Source organism: Liolophura sinensis, unplaced genomic scaffold (assembly GCF_032854445.1).
Source record: "Liolophura sinensis isolate JHLJ2023 unplaced genomic scaffold, CUHK_Ljap_v2 scaffold_71, whole genome shotgun sequence".
Taxonomy (NCBI): Eukaryota; Metazoa; Mollusca; class Polyplacophora; order Chitonida; family Chitonidae; genus Liolophura; species Liolophura sinensis.
In genome coordinates this window covers 98,923-117,532 of record NW_027018010.1, presented here as the reverse complement: position 1 = coordinate 117,532, position 18,610 = coordinate 98,923, and the positions used below count along the sequence as shown (strand labels likewise).

General features: G+C 40.1%; 1 protein-coding gene and 1 long non-coding RNA gene across 3 annotated transcripts; both read left to right on the top strand.

Annotated features, from left to right (window-relative positions):
* Positions 1-302: 302 nt before the first annotated feature.
* LOC135481416 (uncharacterized) lies at positions 303-18,105 on the top strand. 2 transcript variants are annotated; one of them, XR_010446010.1, is made up of 8 exons: positions 303-403; positions 1,466-1,513; positions 3,445-3,793; positions 3,984-4,093; positions 11,071-11,211; positions 15,878-16,038; positions 16,305-16,458; positions 16,860-18,105. It is a non-coding gene; the product is annotated as an uncharacterized LOC135481416 (long non-coding RNA). The 2 variants fall into 2 exon arrangements; XR_010446009.1 differs by having other exon boundaries at positions 11,068-11,211.
* On the top strand, positions 4,100-10,837 carry LOC135481415 (uncharacterized). The gene is made up of 2 exons (XM_064761241.1): positions 4,100-10,248; positions 10,652-10,837. Exons 1-2 carry the CDS (start codon positions 4,168-4,170, stop codon positions 10,694-10,696), a joined length of 6,126 nt encoding a protein of 2,041 aa, XP_064617311.1. The 5' UTR covers positions 4,100-4,167; the 3' UTR covers positions 10,697-10,837.
* Positions 18,106-18,610: the final 505 nt, after the last annotated feature.

Sequence of the window (18,610 nt, the reverse complement as noted above, 5' to 3'; positions counted from 1 at the left end):
GAGATTAATGCATTTCTGGTAATATTTCTCTGAACACTGCCTTTGGAACTTGGTCATTCATTTGAAATTGTCACTTAACCTCATTGTGATTGTGTAGCTCATATAATGCATTCCCTACTTGTGCGCTTTCAACTCTGTGTGGTTGTTTGGCGGCAACTGCGGAGGAAGAGGTGGGGGGTGGGGAGGTTTGGTTTGCATTTGCTTTTCCGGCCTACATGGCAACTGCGAAGTGTCAGTCTATTTTTAGCGCATGACATCATTATATGTGACCAATGAACGTCGGCCAATCCCTCTTTCTGCTTGTCTTCAGCTAGCTGGTGAAAGATTTTGTGTATCGGTATTTCTTTTGCAAGTGTTCGACGAAAACAGAGTTTGCTGTTTCATTGGATTGACAGAGCATAGTGTAAGTTACTCTTACATGTTCTCACTTATTTGGAATTTTGCTGTTGGGGTAGAATTCATGTGTATTACCGATGCACTTAAAACGATACGTTACTGCTGATACTGACTGGTATGCCGTGCGTGTGGTGCAACAACAACAGGCGTACATTACACGACATGCATTCGTCTCAAAACAGCCGTTACAGTCATTTACTAATACCTTCGAACGGTTTTTTCTCAAAATTCAGAGAAAGACAAGCAGTTACATACTAACAACTATTTTGAGACAAAGGCCTGTTGTTAGACTTGATTGTAAGTTACAGTGAATGTTCTTAGTAGCTTGGATTATTATCAAAAGCGATTTGCTGGTCTTCTAATAGACATACGGGTATTGATAGATAGAGTGGGTAGGGGGTCATCAAAACTACAGTGGTAGTGTATGAGAACTCAAACCCAGGCCTCCCGTTTTTTCCCCGTCTTTTTGGACAAGCTTAGCTTAGAGCAACATACATTCACACGCTATTTCGGTAGATGATGGGTTACATTTCAGGGCAATATCTTGAACAGAAGTGCCAATTAGAATGAACTGATCGATTAGATGTGCCTTTTCATTGCAGGAACATCACTTCGTTCGATTTCTGTGGTTGCCATGTTTATCTGGTATCTATTTTCCTACATAATGCCATCAACTTGGTAGGGTTTACTGTCAAGGAGATAGCTTGTTTGGTTTTGCTAGTGCAGTTTTTAGTGGAGGCATAGATAGAGGGACAGTGATGTGTAATGACCGTCGATTCAAGTTTGTGCTTATCCATGGTTACCGTTTAGCCATTTTCCCCTATAATGGTTTGCTATTAAGTATGGTCTCGTGTCCTGGCTACAAAGACAATTGTTTTGCTTGTTCTGTTTAGATTATTAGGTATAGTTTGGTGTTTATATGGGCTTGTCTCATGATTGTATTATAAAGGGTGGGCATTCTACATGCATGTTAGCGTATGGATTATTGTTACTAGTTTAATGTTGCTTGTTGCACTTGTTTGTTATAGGCGTATATTGAGTTCACCTGAACTCTTGTTTTCATTTGCAGTGCAACATGCCACGGAAAAAGTACTGGAGAAAAACAAGATTCCATAAGGTAAGGTGGGCTCAATATATTATGTGCATAATATCATGTCTGTTTAGTTTTTACAAGCATTGGTACATGAACTGTATTCTTATTAGTGATTATATTTGACAGTCTGCAGAAAAAGGGTGTATTTAACACTAATAAAAGGGACATTTTTAGGGAAAAATGGAGCTAAAGTTCAGGAATGTTCAACTCTTGTACATGACTGCATGATGATGGGGAAGGAGTTTACAAATGACATTGGATAGGGCTTGCATGGTTTTTAACTGCTTTTCTATGCTTAGTACAACGTGGGTGGGTGTGTGGGTGTGTGTGTGTGTGTGTGGGGGGGGGGGGGGGGGGGGTGATCAGATGCACCTAATTTGACTAAGATATCCCTTATACATGTACACTGGAACTGTTTTCCTGTGACGATACAATAGTTAGACAGAGTTTTCTCCCAGTAAGTTATGCAGCACACCTGTAATAAATGGTGATATTTTCTAATGTGGGATATTATAGGACAGTGTTTCTTTGCAGAGATTTGTTTTTTTCTTTACTCTTTAAGATGTACTTGATTGGTCATGGTCACAGATTGGTTATGATCACAGATTGCAAATTAATTGCTGGTTGTCATAGTTTTCTCTGTCGAGAGATTATGCCATAGATTTGGTACAAACAATCGGTAATGGCTAATCAAATCAAACTTCAGCTATTCTTCCTGAATAAGCAAAATTATGGCTTGTCAGAAAATACCACCCCCATTTTTGTACTGTTTACCGTTTTAAAAAAGCAGTAAAGTTTGTAAAAAGCTATAATTTGACACGAATTAATCATTTGTAATGAGCTCTGGAAGATAACATGTTATCTCTAAAATGGACACATCCATGAAATCCTGGACTTCAGGAAACATGACTGACATATGAACTTGTCAGCACTTTGAAGTTCACCTGCTGAAATCTGTGGCTGACATGGATGGGTGGGACTAACCATTCTGTCACCCTGTTTTGGTTTGATTTTTTGAGCTGTGATGTGTTTGCATATCGAGAAATATGCTGACATTCACACTTTTTGCCTGAAACAGAACATAGCTTTAATCTCCAGTATTTGTCCATATGAGTCCAGAAGGGATGAAATTTGACTGATCTCATTCTGTCTGTGACCAGAATTCTACAGATGTTATGACTCGAGAAACATATTTATGACAGTCCATTACCTTGATTAAGTATGGCGTGGAATTGACGATTTGACATTATCAGCATTACCTGTATCGTTTTCTCCATAAAATCTTTACCCATCTGAGTATTTTCCTGGATAGTTTATTGGTTAACGCCCAATTCTAATGCATAAACATAGTTTTTAACATGGAAACCATAAGCAACATCAGCGTGCTATGATTTAGTACACTGCGGATGGTCGTGGGTTTCCCGCAGGTTCCACCCACCATAATGCTCACCACGGTTGTATAAGTGAAATATTCTTGAGTATGTTGTAAGACACCAATCAGATAAATAAATAAATAAATTTAGTACAACGCACGGCATAGCTCGCACCAGACCCACACAAGTGTGTGTGCCATATGGTATTGCATTACTAGTTTAACAAAGGCTGCCTGGTAATGGTGATGTGTATTGAAAGTTGTCTGCATTTTTTTTTTTTTTTTTTTTACAAAAGTGAAATGACAACACCTTCTTCTGTGTTAAGGTATTTAAATATTGCAAAACTTCACTTTTTCTTAGCTTTACAGTTGTATTTGGGACTGTCTATATTAGCTGTACTTGATGTTTTGGATAAACTGGTAGCCTTTGTTACTCACAAACAATACAAGTAAAGTCCTCAGATCAGACTGTGTGCCCAAAGCCTCAAATAATGGGGCAGCTCATGCGCACAGCAAATTATGTAGACAATAATAGCATGGATGGCTGAAGTTCATTTTTTGATTGTATATCTTTCTTTTTAAGGAGACAAAAGGGGATGGAAACGTGTCAAAAAATAATGACAGTGACGAGTCTGGGACTGTTGTTTTTACAGAGATAAGTACAGTTTCTGGACATTTTCATCAAGGACATCCACAATTTATGCCAAACAGTGGGGCACAGTGTGTGGCTAATAGTTGCTCAGCTATTCTGTATGATAAAGTAAAGCCAGTTTCTATGTGGACTAGTAATGATCTTGATGCTGTATTGATTTCTGGTGATGAATTGTACTCTAATGTTAAACCTAATCTTCCTGCTGGTGAGACCTTTTTGCTCATTTCAGACATTCCAGATGTGATGGACATGCACAATGGTACATTCGGTATAAGGGCAGGTGAATCTTTGACAGGTTATGTACTTGGTACTGTTCATGCAGATCTGCAATCTGATATTTTCATGTCACTCAGAGATGCTCTTGAGAGAACACTATCTGTGTTTACTTCTTGCCTTATAACCTTCCACTCTTCTACATTTGCTATCATTAAACGCGACCAGTACTTATATGTTGTTGATTCTCATTCCAGGAATGTAGAAGGTGTACAAGTTGTTGATGGGACTGCTGTAAGCATCAGATACACAGGTCTAGAAGGGGTGTTTCAACACTGTACTCGTCTGGCTATTTCACTCAACACTGGTGAGTATGAACAGTTTGAGATTACTGGCATTGATGTAGTTACTCATGGGGATCGTGCTGATTCTGGTGATGTCATGCATGTACAGACTACATGGACATCTTTAACATTTAACCCACTGACAGACGAAGACCAAAGTCTAATGTGTAGGAAGCTAGAATTGCAGAAATTACCAGAACTTGATGCTCTTGGATCATCCTCCTTCCTTGGTGAACCATGCACGACAAAGAAGATTAAAATGGATGGGAACTGTTTTTTTAGAGCATTGTCTTTTGCAATATCTGGCACAGAGGAGAACCATAGACGACTGCGACTATTAACAGTAAAGCATCTTCTGGAAAACTCAAGGCTCTTCTCCCCATACCTTCGAGATGGACATGTCACTGTAGAAAGATATGTACAGTCATCACGGATGAAGTACTTACATACATGGGCCACTGAAGTAGAAATTCTCGCAGCGTCAGACATGCTTCAGACTGACATCTACACCCACAGTGATTCATGGCTGTTGTTTTCCAAGTCTCAAGCTCAAGAGCAGATGAACAATTCAACTAGGGCTATTTATTTACATCATGTTTCAGGTTGTCACTATGATGTGGTAATTTGTGTAAAAAATCAGTCATTAGATCTTTGTACTGGAAATTGTTTACTGTGTAGTAACCATAGTGCTGAAGGAATACAAAGCATAACACATGTCAAATGTGAGGAAGATGACAACATTATCAAAGATGATGCAGTTGGTTCACGAAAAGACACTGGGAACAAATGCTTTGGGAAAGAGTTGAAGAAGAACCTACATCGGGAACGTATCGAGCAGAAAAGGCTTAAAACAGTGCATGACTGTAATGATGTGATAAATAAGCCATCCGCAGAACTTCAACACACCAAGAAGGAGCAAAACACATATGCTGCAAATGTGTCATACAGGAGACGTGTTTTGGCAGCTTATAAGGAGAAATATGCCAAACTAGACCACAGGGAATCGTCAATCCGACAGGGCAAGCAGAGATACAGCAATGATGAATTGTACCAAAATAGGATTAAGGCATACAGCAAGGCCAAATATTTGTCGGACACCAGGCATAAACAGAAGGTCAAAGCGTACAGCAAGGAGAGGTATTTATCAGACACCAGACATAAACAGAAGGTGAAAGCGTATAGCAAAGAGAAGTATTTGTCAGACACCAGGCATAAACAGAAGGTGAAAGCGTATAGCAAAGAGAAGTATTTGTCCGACACCAGACATAAACAGAAGGTGAAAGCGTATAGCAAAGAGAAGTATTTGTCAGACACCAGGCATAAACAGAAGGTGAAAGCGTATAGCAAAGAGAAGTATTTGTCCGACACCAGACATAAACAGAAGGTGAAAGCGTATAGCAAAGAGAAGTATTTGTCCGACACCAGACATAAACAGAAGGTGAAAGCGTATAGCAAAGAGAAGTATTTGTCAGACACCAGGCATAAACAGAAGGTGAAAGCGTACAGCAAGGGAAAGTATATGATGGACACCAGACACAAAGAGAAGGTGAAAACATACAGCAAGAGGAAGTATATGATGGACACCAGACACAAAGAGAAGGTGAAAACATACAGCAAGAGGAAGTATATGATGGACACCAGACACAAAGAGAACGTGAAAACATACAGCAAGAGGAAGTATATGATGGACACCAGACACAAAGAGAACGTGAAAACATACAGCAAGAGGAAATATATGGATGATGAGTTTAGGAAAAACAGGCAATCACAGCTGAAAAGAAAGTATTCGGAATCAGAGGCATACAGGAAAGATGTAATAAATAGACAGCTGGAACGCAGACGACGGAGGATAGCAGACCTTTCTTGTATTGATAATGTAACATCTGTTTTTCACCACTTAATAAGTGATGCACCACACCACATATGTGCAGTTTGCCATCGACGTTTTTTCAGAGGACAGGTTGTTACATGTAAAAGGGAATCTTACTCACAAATAGGTCAAGTGGCTGGAAAACTTGCTGCCAAATGTATATCAACAAGATACGTTCACACATGCTCCTCAGATTGCAATGTTCCCTGTATTATTTATCTATCTCCGTATTCCAAACTCTGGATTTGTTACACGTGCCATAGGAAGATCAGATCAGGCATTTTACCAGCTGAGGCATCTGTTAACAGTCTACAGGTAGAAGGTGTGCCGTATGAATTGTCTTGTTTGAACCAACTAGAGCAACATTTAATAGCAAAACATATTCCCTTTGCTAAGGTGGCAGCCCTTCCTAGAGGTGGTCAGAGAAGTGTCCATGGACCAGTTGTTTGTGTGCCATCCAACATCGACACAACAATTTCCTCTCTTCCACGACCAGAGTCAGATGATCAGCTGATAAGGGTAAAACTCAAGCGGAAATTATCATATAAAGGGCATTATAGATATCAGTTTGTAAACACTGCACGAATTGAAAGGGCACTCGAATATTTGAAGGAAAATAACCCACACTATCAGGATGTTAATTTCAACAACAATTGGGTTAACAACTTGTCATCAGCAGGAAACGACAAAGAGAGTGATAATGATAGTCTACCAGATTTATGCGACCATGAACAAGCTGGCAGTAATGAGGGCAAAAAGGCTGATCTGGGAAATGATGCTGAATACCTCCACTCAAGCCATACAGGAGATCAGGGGCTGATGATAGACAGTTGTCTGCAACCAGTTGACATAGGACAAGAAATACTTGATCAGTTCGCAGATAATGTACTTTGTTTAGCACCGAGTGAAGGCAATGATCCAATTAGACTTCTGATGAATGAAGAAAATGAAGCAAAGGCATTCCCTGTCTTGTTCCCTAAAGGATCACCGACATACCATGACGAAAGAGAAAAGAAAATAACTATTTCACGCTATCTGAATACCAGGCTGATGCATGCAGACTGCAGATTTGCAAAAAGTACTGAGTATATATTTTATGCTCAGTATCTCTCAGAAGTTCAGCAGGTACTTTCAACTGTCTCTATTGCACTGAGAAAAAGTCATCAACCAGACACTGAACAAACGATAAATAAACTCACCGATTATGACTCCTTGAGAGAAATCCTAAAGACTGACTCTGGATTCAAGTTCTTAAAGCCAATCCGAGGAACTCCAGTATACTGGCAATCTGCACAGAAGGATTTATTTGCTATGCTGAGACAACTTGGCATTCCAACATGGTTTTGTTCATTTTCTGCTGCAGATATGAGATGGCCTGAGTTTATTCAAGCACTGGTGGTGGAAGAAGGGCGTGACATTGACATTACTGATATGGAGTGGTCAGCTAAATGTGAATTAATCAGAGAGAACCCTGTTATGGCAGCACGGATGTTTGAACATCGATTTCAGTGCTTTTTGAAGGAATTTCTGCTGTCCCCTGCAAACCCTGTTGGGAAGATAATAGATTACTTCTACAGGGTAGAGTTTCAACACCGTGGATCACCACATACTCATTGTTTATTTTGGGTTGAAAACGCTCCCAAACTTGACCATAACTCAGATGAAGAGGTGACCGCCTTCATTGACAAGTATGTGACATGTGAAATGCCACCATCAGATGATGAAGTGCTGCAAGAGATCGTGTCTTCTGTACAGAAACATAGTAGCCTTCATTCTAAGAGCTGTCGAAAAAAAGGTACGAACTGCAGGTTTAACTTTCCAAGACCACCAAGTAAGTACACATTCATCTCTAGGCCAAGCTCTTCAGATGTTCACAACAATGATTGTAATGAAGCATCGATAGAAAGGGAGATGAATTGTGAAGAAGCTAAGCGAATCCTTGAAGCGTTGTGGGAGGCTCTCTCAAATCAAGAACATGCTTTTGGGAACACAGAAGATTTGTTCACTGCTGTTGGAATAAACCAAGATCAGTTCCAGGAAGCATACACGATGCTGTCAAAGCGGGCTAGTGTTGTGCTCAGACGAGGCCTGGATGATGTATGGTTGAATCAGTACAATCCTGACCTTCTGCGTGCATGGAATGGGAATATGGATATTCAGTTTGTGCTCGATGCTTACTCTTGCATTGTATACATTATATCATATATTTCTAAGTCAGAAAGAGAAATGGGTCTTCTTCTGGAACAGGCAAGAAAGGAAACTTTGAATGGAAATGAAGACACTAAACAAGCATTGAAGAAACTTGGAGCAGTTTATCTTCAGAGTAGGGAAGTAAGTGCTCAAGAGGCCGTGTTTCGAGTCTGTAACCTGCACTTGAAGGAATGTTCAAGACTTGTTCAGTTTATTCCTGTTGGTGATGCCATAAAGATGAGTCTGCCCCTGAATGTGATCCAAAACAAGCTCAGTGGTGGGGATTTAAATGTAGACGATGTGTGGATGACAAGCATAATTGACCGTTACAAGAACAGACCAGATGGTGATGAATTTGAAGCTATGTGCTTGGCAACATTTTGTTCCGAATTCCGAGTTCTGCCGAAGACAGAGAAAATTTCCAGTAAAGCTCAAAAGGAGGGATTGGTACATAAACTGAGCGGTAACATGGGGTACATTCGTAGAAGAACACGAACCAAACCAGCTGTGGTAAGATATCCAAGGTTTTCACCAGAGAATCAATCAGAGAAATATTTCCAGAGCATTTTACAACTGTTTTTGCCATACAGAACAGACTCGCAGCTGAAACCTGATGGGTTTAATTCGTTTGAATACTTTTTTGAGACTGGTGCTGTAAGTTTGCTGAATAACACTAGTGTTGAGCTTGTCAAGGACATAGTTAACAGAAACAAGGCATCATTTGAAACAGATGCTGATCAAATCACCAGAGCAGCGGAAATTCTTGAAATGGGTGGTCACTTAGAAGATGCATGGGCACAGATGTATCCTGAAACTGAAGCAGAAAGGATTTCTTGTTTTGAAGAAATTGAAGAGCTTGACAAGGTCCCTTGTGAGGCAAAAGACATACCAGATTTAGTACAGAATCAGAAGTCTGATTACACTATTGAGCCTCAACAGGGAGTTCTATCCGGGAGTGAAGCAAAAGATCTTCTGCGATCACTGAATGAACGACAACTGGAGGTCTTCTACAAAGTTCGGAAGTGGTGTTTAGAGAAACTCAATGATCTGGAGACAGAACCTTTCTATCTTTTCATCACGGGAGGTGCAGGAACTGGCAAAACCCATTTGATTAGGTCTTTGCATTTTGAAGCCAACAGGCTTTTAGCACGGTGTTTGTCAAAGCCAGATGACACATCAGTTTTAATAACAGCTCCGACAGGTGTTGCAGCTTTTAACATTAGTGCTTCAACCATTCACAGTACGTTTAGTATTCCTGTAGATGTAAAATTACCCTATCAGCCATTGGGAGAAGAAAAACTAAACACGTTACGTTCAAAGTATAACAGCCTTCAAATTTTAATTATAGATGAAATCTCTATGGTGGATCATAAGTTACTTGCTTACATCCATGGAAGGTTACGACAGATCAAGCAGTGTAAAGATTACTCTCCATTTGGAAAGGTGTCTGTGATTGCTGTTGGAGATTTCTATCAATTGCCACCAGTAAAGGGGAAGCCTTTATACAAAGATGACATTGGATTTAATCTCTGGTCTGAGTTCAAAATAGTGGAACTAACTGAAGTGATGAGACAAAAAGATCAAAGCTTTGCAAATATGTTAAACCGTCTTCGTATCCGTAAAAAGACTGAGAGAATCACAGCTTCGGATATTTGTATGTTGACTAAGCGCGAGAACGGAGATGAAGAAGGTGATATTCATATATTTGCAACAAATCAACAAGTTGCAGAATTCAATCTCTCTAAATTGTCTCAAAGTGAAGAGGAAATTTTTGCTTTTGATGCTCAAGACTTTGAGAAGGATCAAAGGACTGGAAAACTTCAGAAAAGAGACAATCAGTTCATAAGTACGGTGTATTCTAATTTGCCCAGAAAACTGTCTTTAACAGTAGGAGCTCGAGTGTTACTTATGAAAAACATTGATGTTTCTGATGGTCTTGTGAATGGTGTCTTTGGCACAGTCTCACATATTCCATGTCCAGCAAGAGGTGAAGATGTACCAAATGTGATTTATGTTGTGTTTGACAGTGACAGAGTTGGTATTAAGATGAGGAGAGAAAGTCAAATCCCTGATTGTGTACCATCCAGCAGTACACCAATTCACCGGGTAGAAGATAGAGTGAGTGCACGTGGTGGAATCAGAAGACAGTTTCCTCTAAAGTTAAGTTATGCTTGTACTGTACACAAGCTACAAGGTGTCACTCTTGACAGAGCAGTTGTTTCCCTGGACAGAATATTTGCTGCAGGCCAAGCTTATGTGGCGTTAAGTCGTGTGAGATCACTGGAGGGGTTGACCATTCAGGATTTTAAAGAGTCTGTTATTTATTGTAATGATAGTATCACTGAAGCACTCTTGTCCATGTCGCCTTTCCTGAACTTTACATCTGAACACACCAATGACCAAGGAGCTAGTTTGGTGGAATTCAAGTTCATTCTTCATAATGTACAAGGATTAAGATCTCATATTCATGACATCAAAGGGGACAAAAGATTTACAACATCACATGCGATCTGTATTACAGAAACTTGGCTGTCTTCTGATGAGTCAAGAGAAGGACGATACCTAGAGGGATACACATTTAACCATAAGACCAGATCTCAAAGCTATGATCAAAGCGATCCATTGTTCAAGGAGTTAAAACAACAAGCACATGGAGGGGTTGGCATTTTCCACAAATCTGATATGAAATGTGAAATGTTGGATCTCGCTATTCCTAACTTGGAGAGTATAGCATTGTACTTTAATGATCCAAACTTCGCTGTCATTGTCATTTACAGGCCATTGTCTTATAGTCTTCCTATTTTCATACAAAATCTAGATAAACTATTGAAAAAACTGGCGAATCTTCCATATGGTTGTGCAGTAGTTGGAGATTTCAATGAGAACATATTGAAGTCCAATGTCATTTCAAAACTGTTTGCCTCTTACCATTTTCAGCAGCTTGTGAAAGAACCAACCACGGAAAACGGGACACTGATTGATCATGTTTATGTCAGACATGTCCATTTGAAAACAGTCAAAGTCATTCCGACTTATTTTAGCTACCACGATGCCATTATGTCCACATTATAAGAAAAACAGGTAAATGATGGGTGTAATATGGTCCTTAATGATGACTTGTTATACTGACAACTGGCTCACCGGTTGACCTGAAAATTCAGAAACTCCATATAGCACAAAGGCTACATACTTTATGAATACTGTATTCTGTAACAAAACAGTAATGGCTATGCTGCAACTGTATTCTGATGTTAAAGTGATACATGGCTGTCCAACTTATGGCTATACTACACGTAAAGCAATAGTTTGAATACCGTCCTTCCATGCTATACTCAGAATAAAGCAGTACACAGCTATCATACTGCCTGCCTATACTCACTGAAGCTGAACACGGCTATTCTACTACCCTACTATACTAATCCAAAACAGTACACAGCTCTTTTGCCACTTAATAATAGTGAAATCAAAGCAGTACCAGCTGTCGTACTGACTGTCTTTACTGAAATGAAAGAGTACTGGCTATTGTACTACCTGACTTTAATGAAACTGAAACAATACTAGCTATCATACTGCCTGGCTATACTGAAACTAAAGCAGTACCGGCTATCGTACTGCCTGGCTTTACTGAAACTGAAATAGTACCGGCTATCATACTACCTGGCTTTACTGAAACTGAAACTGTACCAGCTATTGTACTGCCTGGCTATACTGAAACTAAAGCAGTACCGGCTATCGCACTGCCTGGCTTTCCTGAAACTAAAACAGTACCTGCTATCGTACTCCCTGGCTATACTGAAACTTAAGCAGTACCGGCTATCGTACTGACTGGCTATACTGAAACTAAAGCAGTACCGGCTATCATACTGCGTGGCTATACTGAAACTAATGCAGTACCGGCTATCGTACTGACTGGCTATACTGAAACGGAAATAGTACTGGCTATCATACTACCTGACTTTACTCAAACTGAAACTAAAGCAGTACCGGCTATCGTACTGCCTGGCTATACTGAAACTAAAGCAGTACCGGCTATCGTACTGCCTGGCTATACTGAAACTAAAGCAGTACCGGCTATCGTACTGACTGGCTATACTGAAGCTAAAGCAGTACCGGCTATCGTACTGACTGGCTATACTGAAACTAAAGCAGTACCGGCTATCGTACTGACTGGCTATACTGAAACTAAAGCAGTACTGGCTATCGTTCTGCCTGGCTATACTGAAACTAAAGCAGTACCGGCCATCGTACTGACTGGCTATACTGAAGCTAAAGCAGTACCGGCTATCGTACTGACTGGCTATACTGAAACTAATGCAGTACCGGCTATCGTACTGACTGGCTATACTGAAACTAAAGCAGTACCGGCTATCGTACTGCCTGGCTATACTGAAACTAATGCAGTACCGGCTATCGTACTGACTGGCTATACTGAAACTGAAATAGTACCGGCTATCATACTACCTGACTTTACTGAAACTGAAACTAAAGCAGTACCGGCTATCGTACTGCCTGGCTATACTGAAACTAAAGCAGTACCGGCTATCGTACTGCCTGGCTATACTGAAGCTAAAGCAGTACCGGCTATCGTACTGACTGGCTATACTGAAGCTAAAGCAGTACCGGCTATCGTACTGACTGGCTATACTGAAGCTAAAGCAGTACCGGCTATCGTACTGCCTGGCTATACTGAAACTAAAGCAGTACCGGCTATCGTACTGACTGGCTATACTGAAGCTAAAGCAGTACCGGCTATCGTACTGCCTGGCTATACTGAAACTAAAGCAGTACCGGCTATCGTACTGACTGGCTATACTGAAGCTAAAGCAGTACTGGCTATCGTACTGCCTGGCTATACTGTAACTAAAGCAGTACCGGCTATCGTACTGACTGGCTATACTGAAGCTAAAGCAGTACCGGCTATCGTACTGACTGGCTATACTGAAGCTAAAGCAGTACCGGCTATCGTACTGACTGGCTATACTGAAGCTAAAGCAGTACCGGCTATCGTACTGACTGGCTATACTGAAGCTAAAGCAGTACCGGCTATCGTACTGCCTGGCTATACTGAAACTAAAGCAGTACCGGCTATCGTACTGCCTGGCTATACTGAAACTAAAGCAGTACCGGCTATCGTACTGCCTGGCTATACTGAAAATAAAGCAGTACCGGCTATCGTACTGACTGGCTATACTGAAACTAAAGCAGTACCGGCTATCGTACTGACTGGCTATACTGAAGCTAAAGCAGTACCGGCTATCGTACTGCCTGGCTATACTGAAACTAAAGCAGTACCGGCTATCGTACTGACTGGCTATACTGAAGCTAAAGCAGTACCGGCTATTGTACTGACTGGCTATACTGAAACTAAAGCAGTACTGGCTATCGTACTGCCTGGCTATACTGAAACTAAAGCAGTACCGGCTATCGTACTGACTGGCTATACTGAAACTAAAGCAGTACCAGCTATCGTACTGACTGGCTATACTGAAACTAAAGCAGTACTGGCTATCGTACTGCCTGGCTATACTGAAACTAAAGCAGTACCGGCTATCGTACTGACTGGCTATACTGAAACTAAAGCAGTACCGGCTATCGTACTTCCTGGCTATACTGAAACAGTACTGGCTATCGCACTGCTTGGCTTTACTGAAACTGAAATAGTACTGGCTATCGTACTGCCTGGCTATATTGAAACAGTACTGGCTATCATACTGCTTGGCTATACTGAAACTAAAGCAGTACCGGCTATCATACTGCCTAGCTTTACTAAAACTAAAGCAGTACCAACTATCATACTGCCTGACTTTACTGAAACAGTACTGGCTATCGTACTCCCTGGCTATACTGAAACTAAAGCAGTACCGGCTATTGTACTGCCTAGCTTTACTAAGAATAAAGCAGTACCGGCTATCGTACTGCATGGCTTTACTGAAACTAAAGCAGTACCGGCTATTGTACTGCCTGGCTTTACTGAAACTAAAGCAGTACGGGCTATTGTTTTGCATGGCTTTACTAAAACTAAAGCAGTACCAGCTATTGAACTGCCTGGTTATACTGAAACTAAAGCAGTACCGGCTATCGTACTGACTGGCTATACTGAAACTAAAGCAGTACCGGCTATCGTACTGCCTGGCTATACTGAAACTAATGCAGTACCGGCTATCATAGTGCCTGGCTATACTGACACTAAAGCAGTACCTTCTATCGTACTGCCTGACTATACTGAAACTAAAGCAGTACCGGCTATTGTACTGACTGGCTATACTGAAACTTAAGCAGTAACGGCTATCGTACTTCATCGCTTTTCTTAAACTTAAGCAGTACCAGCTATTGTACTGCCTGGCTATACTGAAACTAAAGCAGTACCGGTTATTGTTTTGCATGGCTATACTGACACTAAAGCAGTACCAGTTGTCATACTGCTTGGCTTTACTGAGACTAAAGCAGTACCAACTACCGTACTGCCTGACTTTACTGAAACACTACTGGCTATCGCACTGCTTGGCTTTACTGAAACTGAAATAGTACTGGCTATCGTACTGCCTGGCTATATTGAAACAGTACTGGCTATCATACTGCTTGGCTATACTGAAACTAAAGCAGTACCGGCTATCATACTGCCTAGCTTTACTAAAACTAAAGCAGTACCAACTATCGTACTGCCTGACTTTACTGAAACAGTACTGGCTATCATACTCCCTGGCTATACTGAAACTAAAGCAGTACCGGCTATTGTACTGCCTAGCTTTACTAAGAATAAAGCAGTACCGGCTATCGTACTGCATGGCTTTACTGAAACTAAAGCAGTACCGGCTATTGTACTGCCTGGCTTTACTGAAACTAAAGCAGTACCGGCTATTGTTTTGCATGGCTTTACTAAAACTAAAGCATTACCGGCTATTGTTTTGCATGGCTATACTGACACTAAAGCAGTTCCGGCTATTGTACTGCCTGGCTTTACTGAAACTGAAACAGTACCGGTTATTGTACTTTCTGGCTTTACTGAAACTAAAGCAGTACTGGTTATCGTACTGCCTGGCTTTACTGAAACTAAAGCAGTGCCGGCTATTGTACTGCCTGGCTATACTACAAGTAAAGCAGTACTGGCTATCGTACTGCCTGGCTATAGTGAAACTAAAATCAGTACCAGCTATAGTACTGATTGGCTGTACTGAAAATGAAGCAGTACCAGATATTGTACTGCCTAACTATTTTGAAACTAAAGTAGTACCGACTATTGTACTGTTGGCTTAAATTACATGTAAAGTAGTACTGGCTATCATAGTGGGTGGCTATGCTAAAATGAAACCACTACCGGTTATTGTAAAGTAGTACCAGTTATTTTAGTGCTTGGCCATATTGAACCTAAGGCAGTAAACTGACTTAATACAGGCTATTGTACTGCCTGAAGTTAATGCATTACTGACTATCATACTGCCTGAAGCCCAAGCAGTGCGGGCCAATGTGCTGAAGCTAAAGGTAAGTATCTTTGTATGAAAATATTATGATTCATATGAACCCATGTCACTCAATTAGTCAGCTTGCTGTAAAGATATTGAGAGATCTCTTTGTCCTGTGACTGAAATAATGTTTTAAACATTACATCGAAAATAAGTCACTCACTCATTTACTTATCCTAAAAAAACAAACATTTAAACACCGTTAAAATGGGAAAACACTTTTGTACATAGCTTAATCGTGTAATGTTCATACTTGTGTTTAGTGTACTGGATTTGTTCTTTTACAGGAGCTTTGGTCTTGGAAATCTTAGTAACTGTTGGCACTGGAGCTTGTGGGAGAAAAAAAACTTCTGATAACTACAACTGCAACTTCCTGTGAAGTGAAATACCAGAAATTCAGTGCTTATCGATGCAGCTCAAATTGTATCCCAGTTGTCTTCTAGTTAATGTAAGTATGTCATGTATTTAGTTTAAAATGTTTATGACATCTTCCATTTTGGTATTTGACATGGTAATTTACACTTGTAGTGTTATGCTCAGACTATAACATATCACGTTCACTAGCCATTATGTGTAAACACATGCCTCTGACGGGGCCTCTTTAATATTAGATTTGATGGGAGTTCAGTTTATGTAATAATTTTAGATTGATTACTTGATCTCTGCTAATTATTGTGTTATAAATAAACCTATGTTTCCTAAATTTATTTCTAGAGCCAACCTATTTAAAACGTTGGATAGAAAAAACAGGCACTTCAGTGATCAATTTCTGAGGATCTTGGTGGCGAGATGGACGACTATGGCAGAAACGTGCTGTTAGGACATCATTTGTTGGAGACCTCCGGCAGTCCACCGCAGTATAATATAAGTAAGGAAGTTATTAGTGACTTGCCACTATTCCTGTAAAACTACTGAATAAATCTTGGTCAAAATTCTCAAACTTGTGAATAAATTTGTGATCTTGAACTTTCATGTAATATAAATGAATGTCTCAAAACCAGTTTCGATTAACTCCATTACATGTAACTTAAAAGACAGGAGAAATTATATATTAGCTAAAATAACACACAAGCAAAGGCAGGGTGGATATATCCAGGTACAGCTGTAAGAGTCGTATGAATAGAATATTGTGGGCGTTAAGATCACTTCAGGGAATCGCTTGTTTATAAAGCTAGTACAAAGGGACTGAAAGTCTCTTAAAGTGACACTATATTTGACTGAATTGTCTTCACTGGTTTCATGTTAATGTTAAAATATGACTATTTTCAGGTGCTCTCCTCCTCTCACCAATACCACTCCGCGTTTATCTTCGGATAGACACTGGCGGCTCAGGACCTTATGGAATGGACCAGTATATCCCGCAAAAATGGAACAAAATGGCAGCAAAGAACTCAAAAGTCATATATGCCATCTTAAGTCAGTATCACTATGGATGATGGAGAGCAACATATCCATCTAAACAAATGTTGCCCCTAGAACACTAATACTGCGAAGAACTTGCGCATGTGGTTTCTTTTTATGACAACTTGACAAGTCTGTCTTATATAGTTAAATCTGCTGAGAAGGATGATAAGATGTTAGGTGTGCTGAGAGGCATGATTCGTATGGCAAATCAAGAAAATTGCCAAATGACAGAAGCTATCGGCTGGCTGGAAAGTTGAAGATAAAACATCTAGATTGAATTAAATGATGGCCTTTAACAGCAACATGTAACAAACCCTGTATGATGGTAACATTTATTGGTGGTAACATCTGAATGACCTGTCTTGTAGATACTTCAGTAACTGTACCGTAACACCATCATGTGAAACTGAAACTGTAATTCAAAATTGAGGTGATATATATTCGCCTTACATACCTCAAATCGCTGTGAGTTCAACTCCACCGCATGCTATCTTCCTCTCTGGCTGTAAGTGGAAAGGTCTCAGCAACCTGCAGAAGGTCGTGGGTTTCCCTAGAGCCCGGTTTCATCCCACCATATTGCTGGCTGCTGTCGTATAAGTGAAATATTCTTAGCACGGCGTAAACACCAATCAAATAAGTAAATAAAGACATACCCCAATGTATGGACATATCTGATTTTTGTAAATACAATTACAGGGCTGGAAAAATGTGGATTTTTTTTAGTCGCTCTGGCAGGCAACCAAGACGTTCAACTGTGGTTGGCCCCTTTCACCTTGGTTGCCGCCCACTTTTTATGTCATTTTGGTATGTGATCATTTAAAGTACAATACAATAAAATACAATGACATAAATAATATCTGATAAAAGTGATTTTCTGATTGGTGCTGAAATCATTAATACTGAGAAATGGTTAAATACGTTTTGATCCATCAGTTATGTTGCCTTTGAATACCCTTTTGAAAAGTATGGAATGGAATTTTTAGGCAGCCATATGCATTTTCATTGATGTACGGTTCGGATGACAGTCCAATTACATTTTTGTGAACAGAATTTTTTGGACATGTATTTTTTGACCAAATTCAAAGCACGGTCGATTCATGAATGAAATGTACACTTCATCCAAACATAGCGGTAAGCCAACCTATTTCCTGGATGATACAGAAGACGGCTTATATTGTATATGTAGTAGCAGAATAGTGACGTATGTTTTGTACGGTATATTGGACCGTGAATATAATATTTTATATTTTGTTGTTGTGTGAGACGACACCGTAGGGTGAATTAAGTTTTGTAACAGAAGATATAAACCAAGAGAAACGTTGTTGAGCGATTATACAGTACGAAGCATTTTCATTTTTATTATGTACTGTGAAGAATTCTTTTCCGTCGAGCCTCAGTAAGCGTCAATATCATTTAGCTTGTTTATGTACGATTGGTACAACTAGCTGGCCGACAAGGTCGATGGGAGTTTGAACGGCTAAACGATGATTAATACTGAATCGGAATCTGAAACTTCCGCTTGGTACATGTTACATTGTGTTTTGGCAAAGTAGTTCCAAAGGGCAGAACTCTTGATCAGTGATTGTTTCTCCCAAGTAAAGTTCGACCATGGAAAG

What these genes read in the sequence shown, in the direction of transcription:
- LOC135481415 (XM_064761241.1), top strand. Translation starts at nt 4,168, where the DNA reads ATGCATGTACAGACTACATGGACATCTTTAACATTTAACCCACTGACA. An exon ending in TTCACCGGGTAGAAGATAGA is followed by an intron (nt 10,249 to 10,651) that starts GTGAGTGCACGT and finishes TCTGTATTACAG; the next exon opens with AAACTTGGCTGTCTTCTGAT.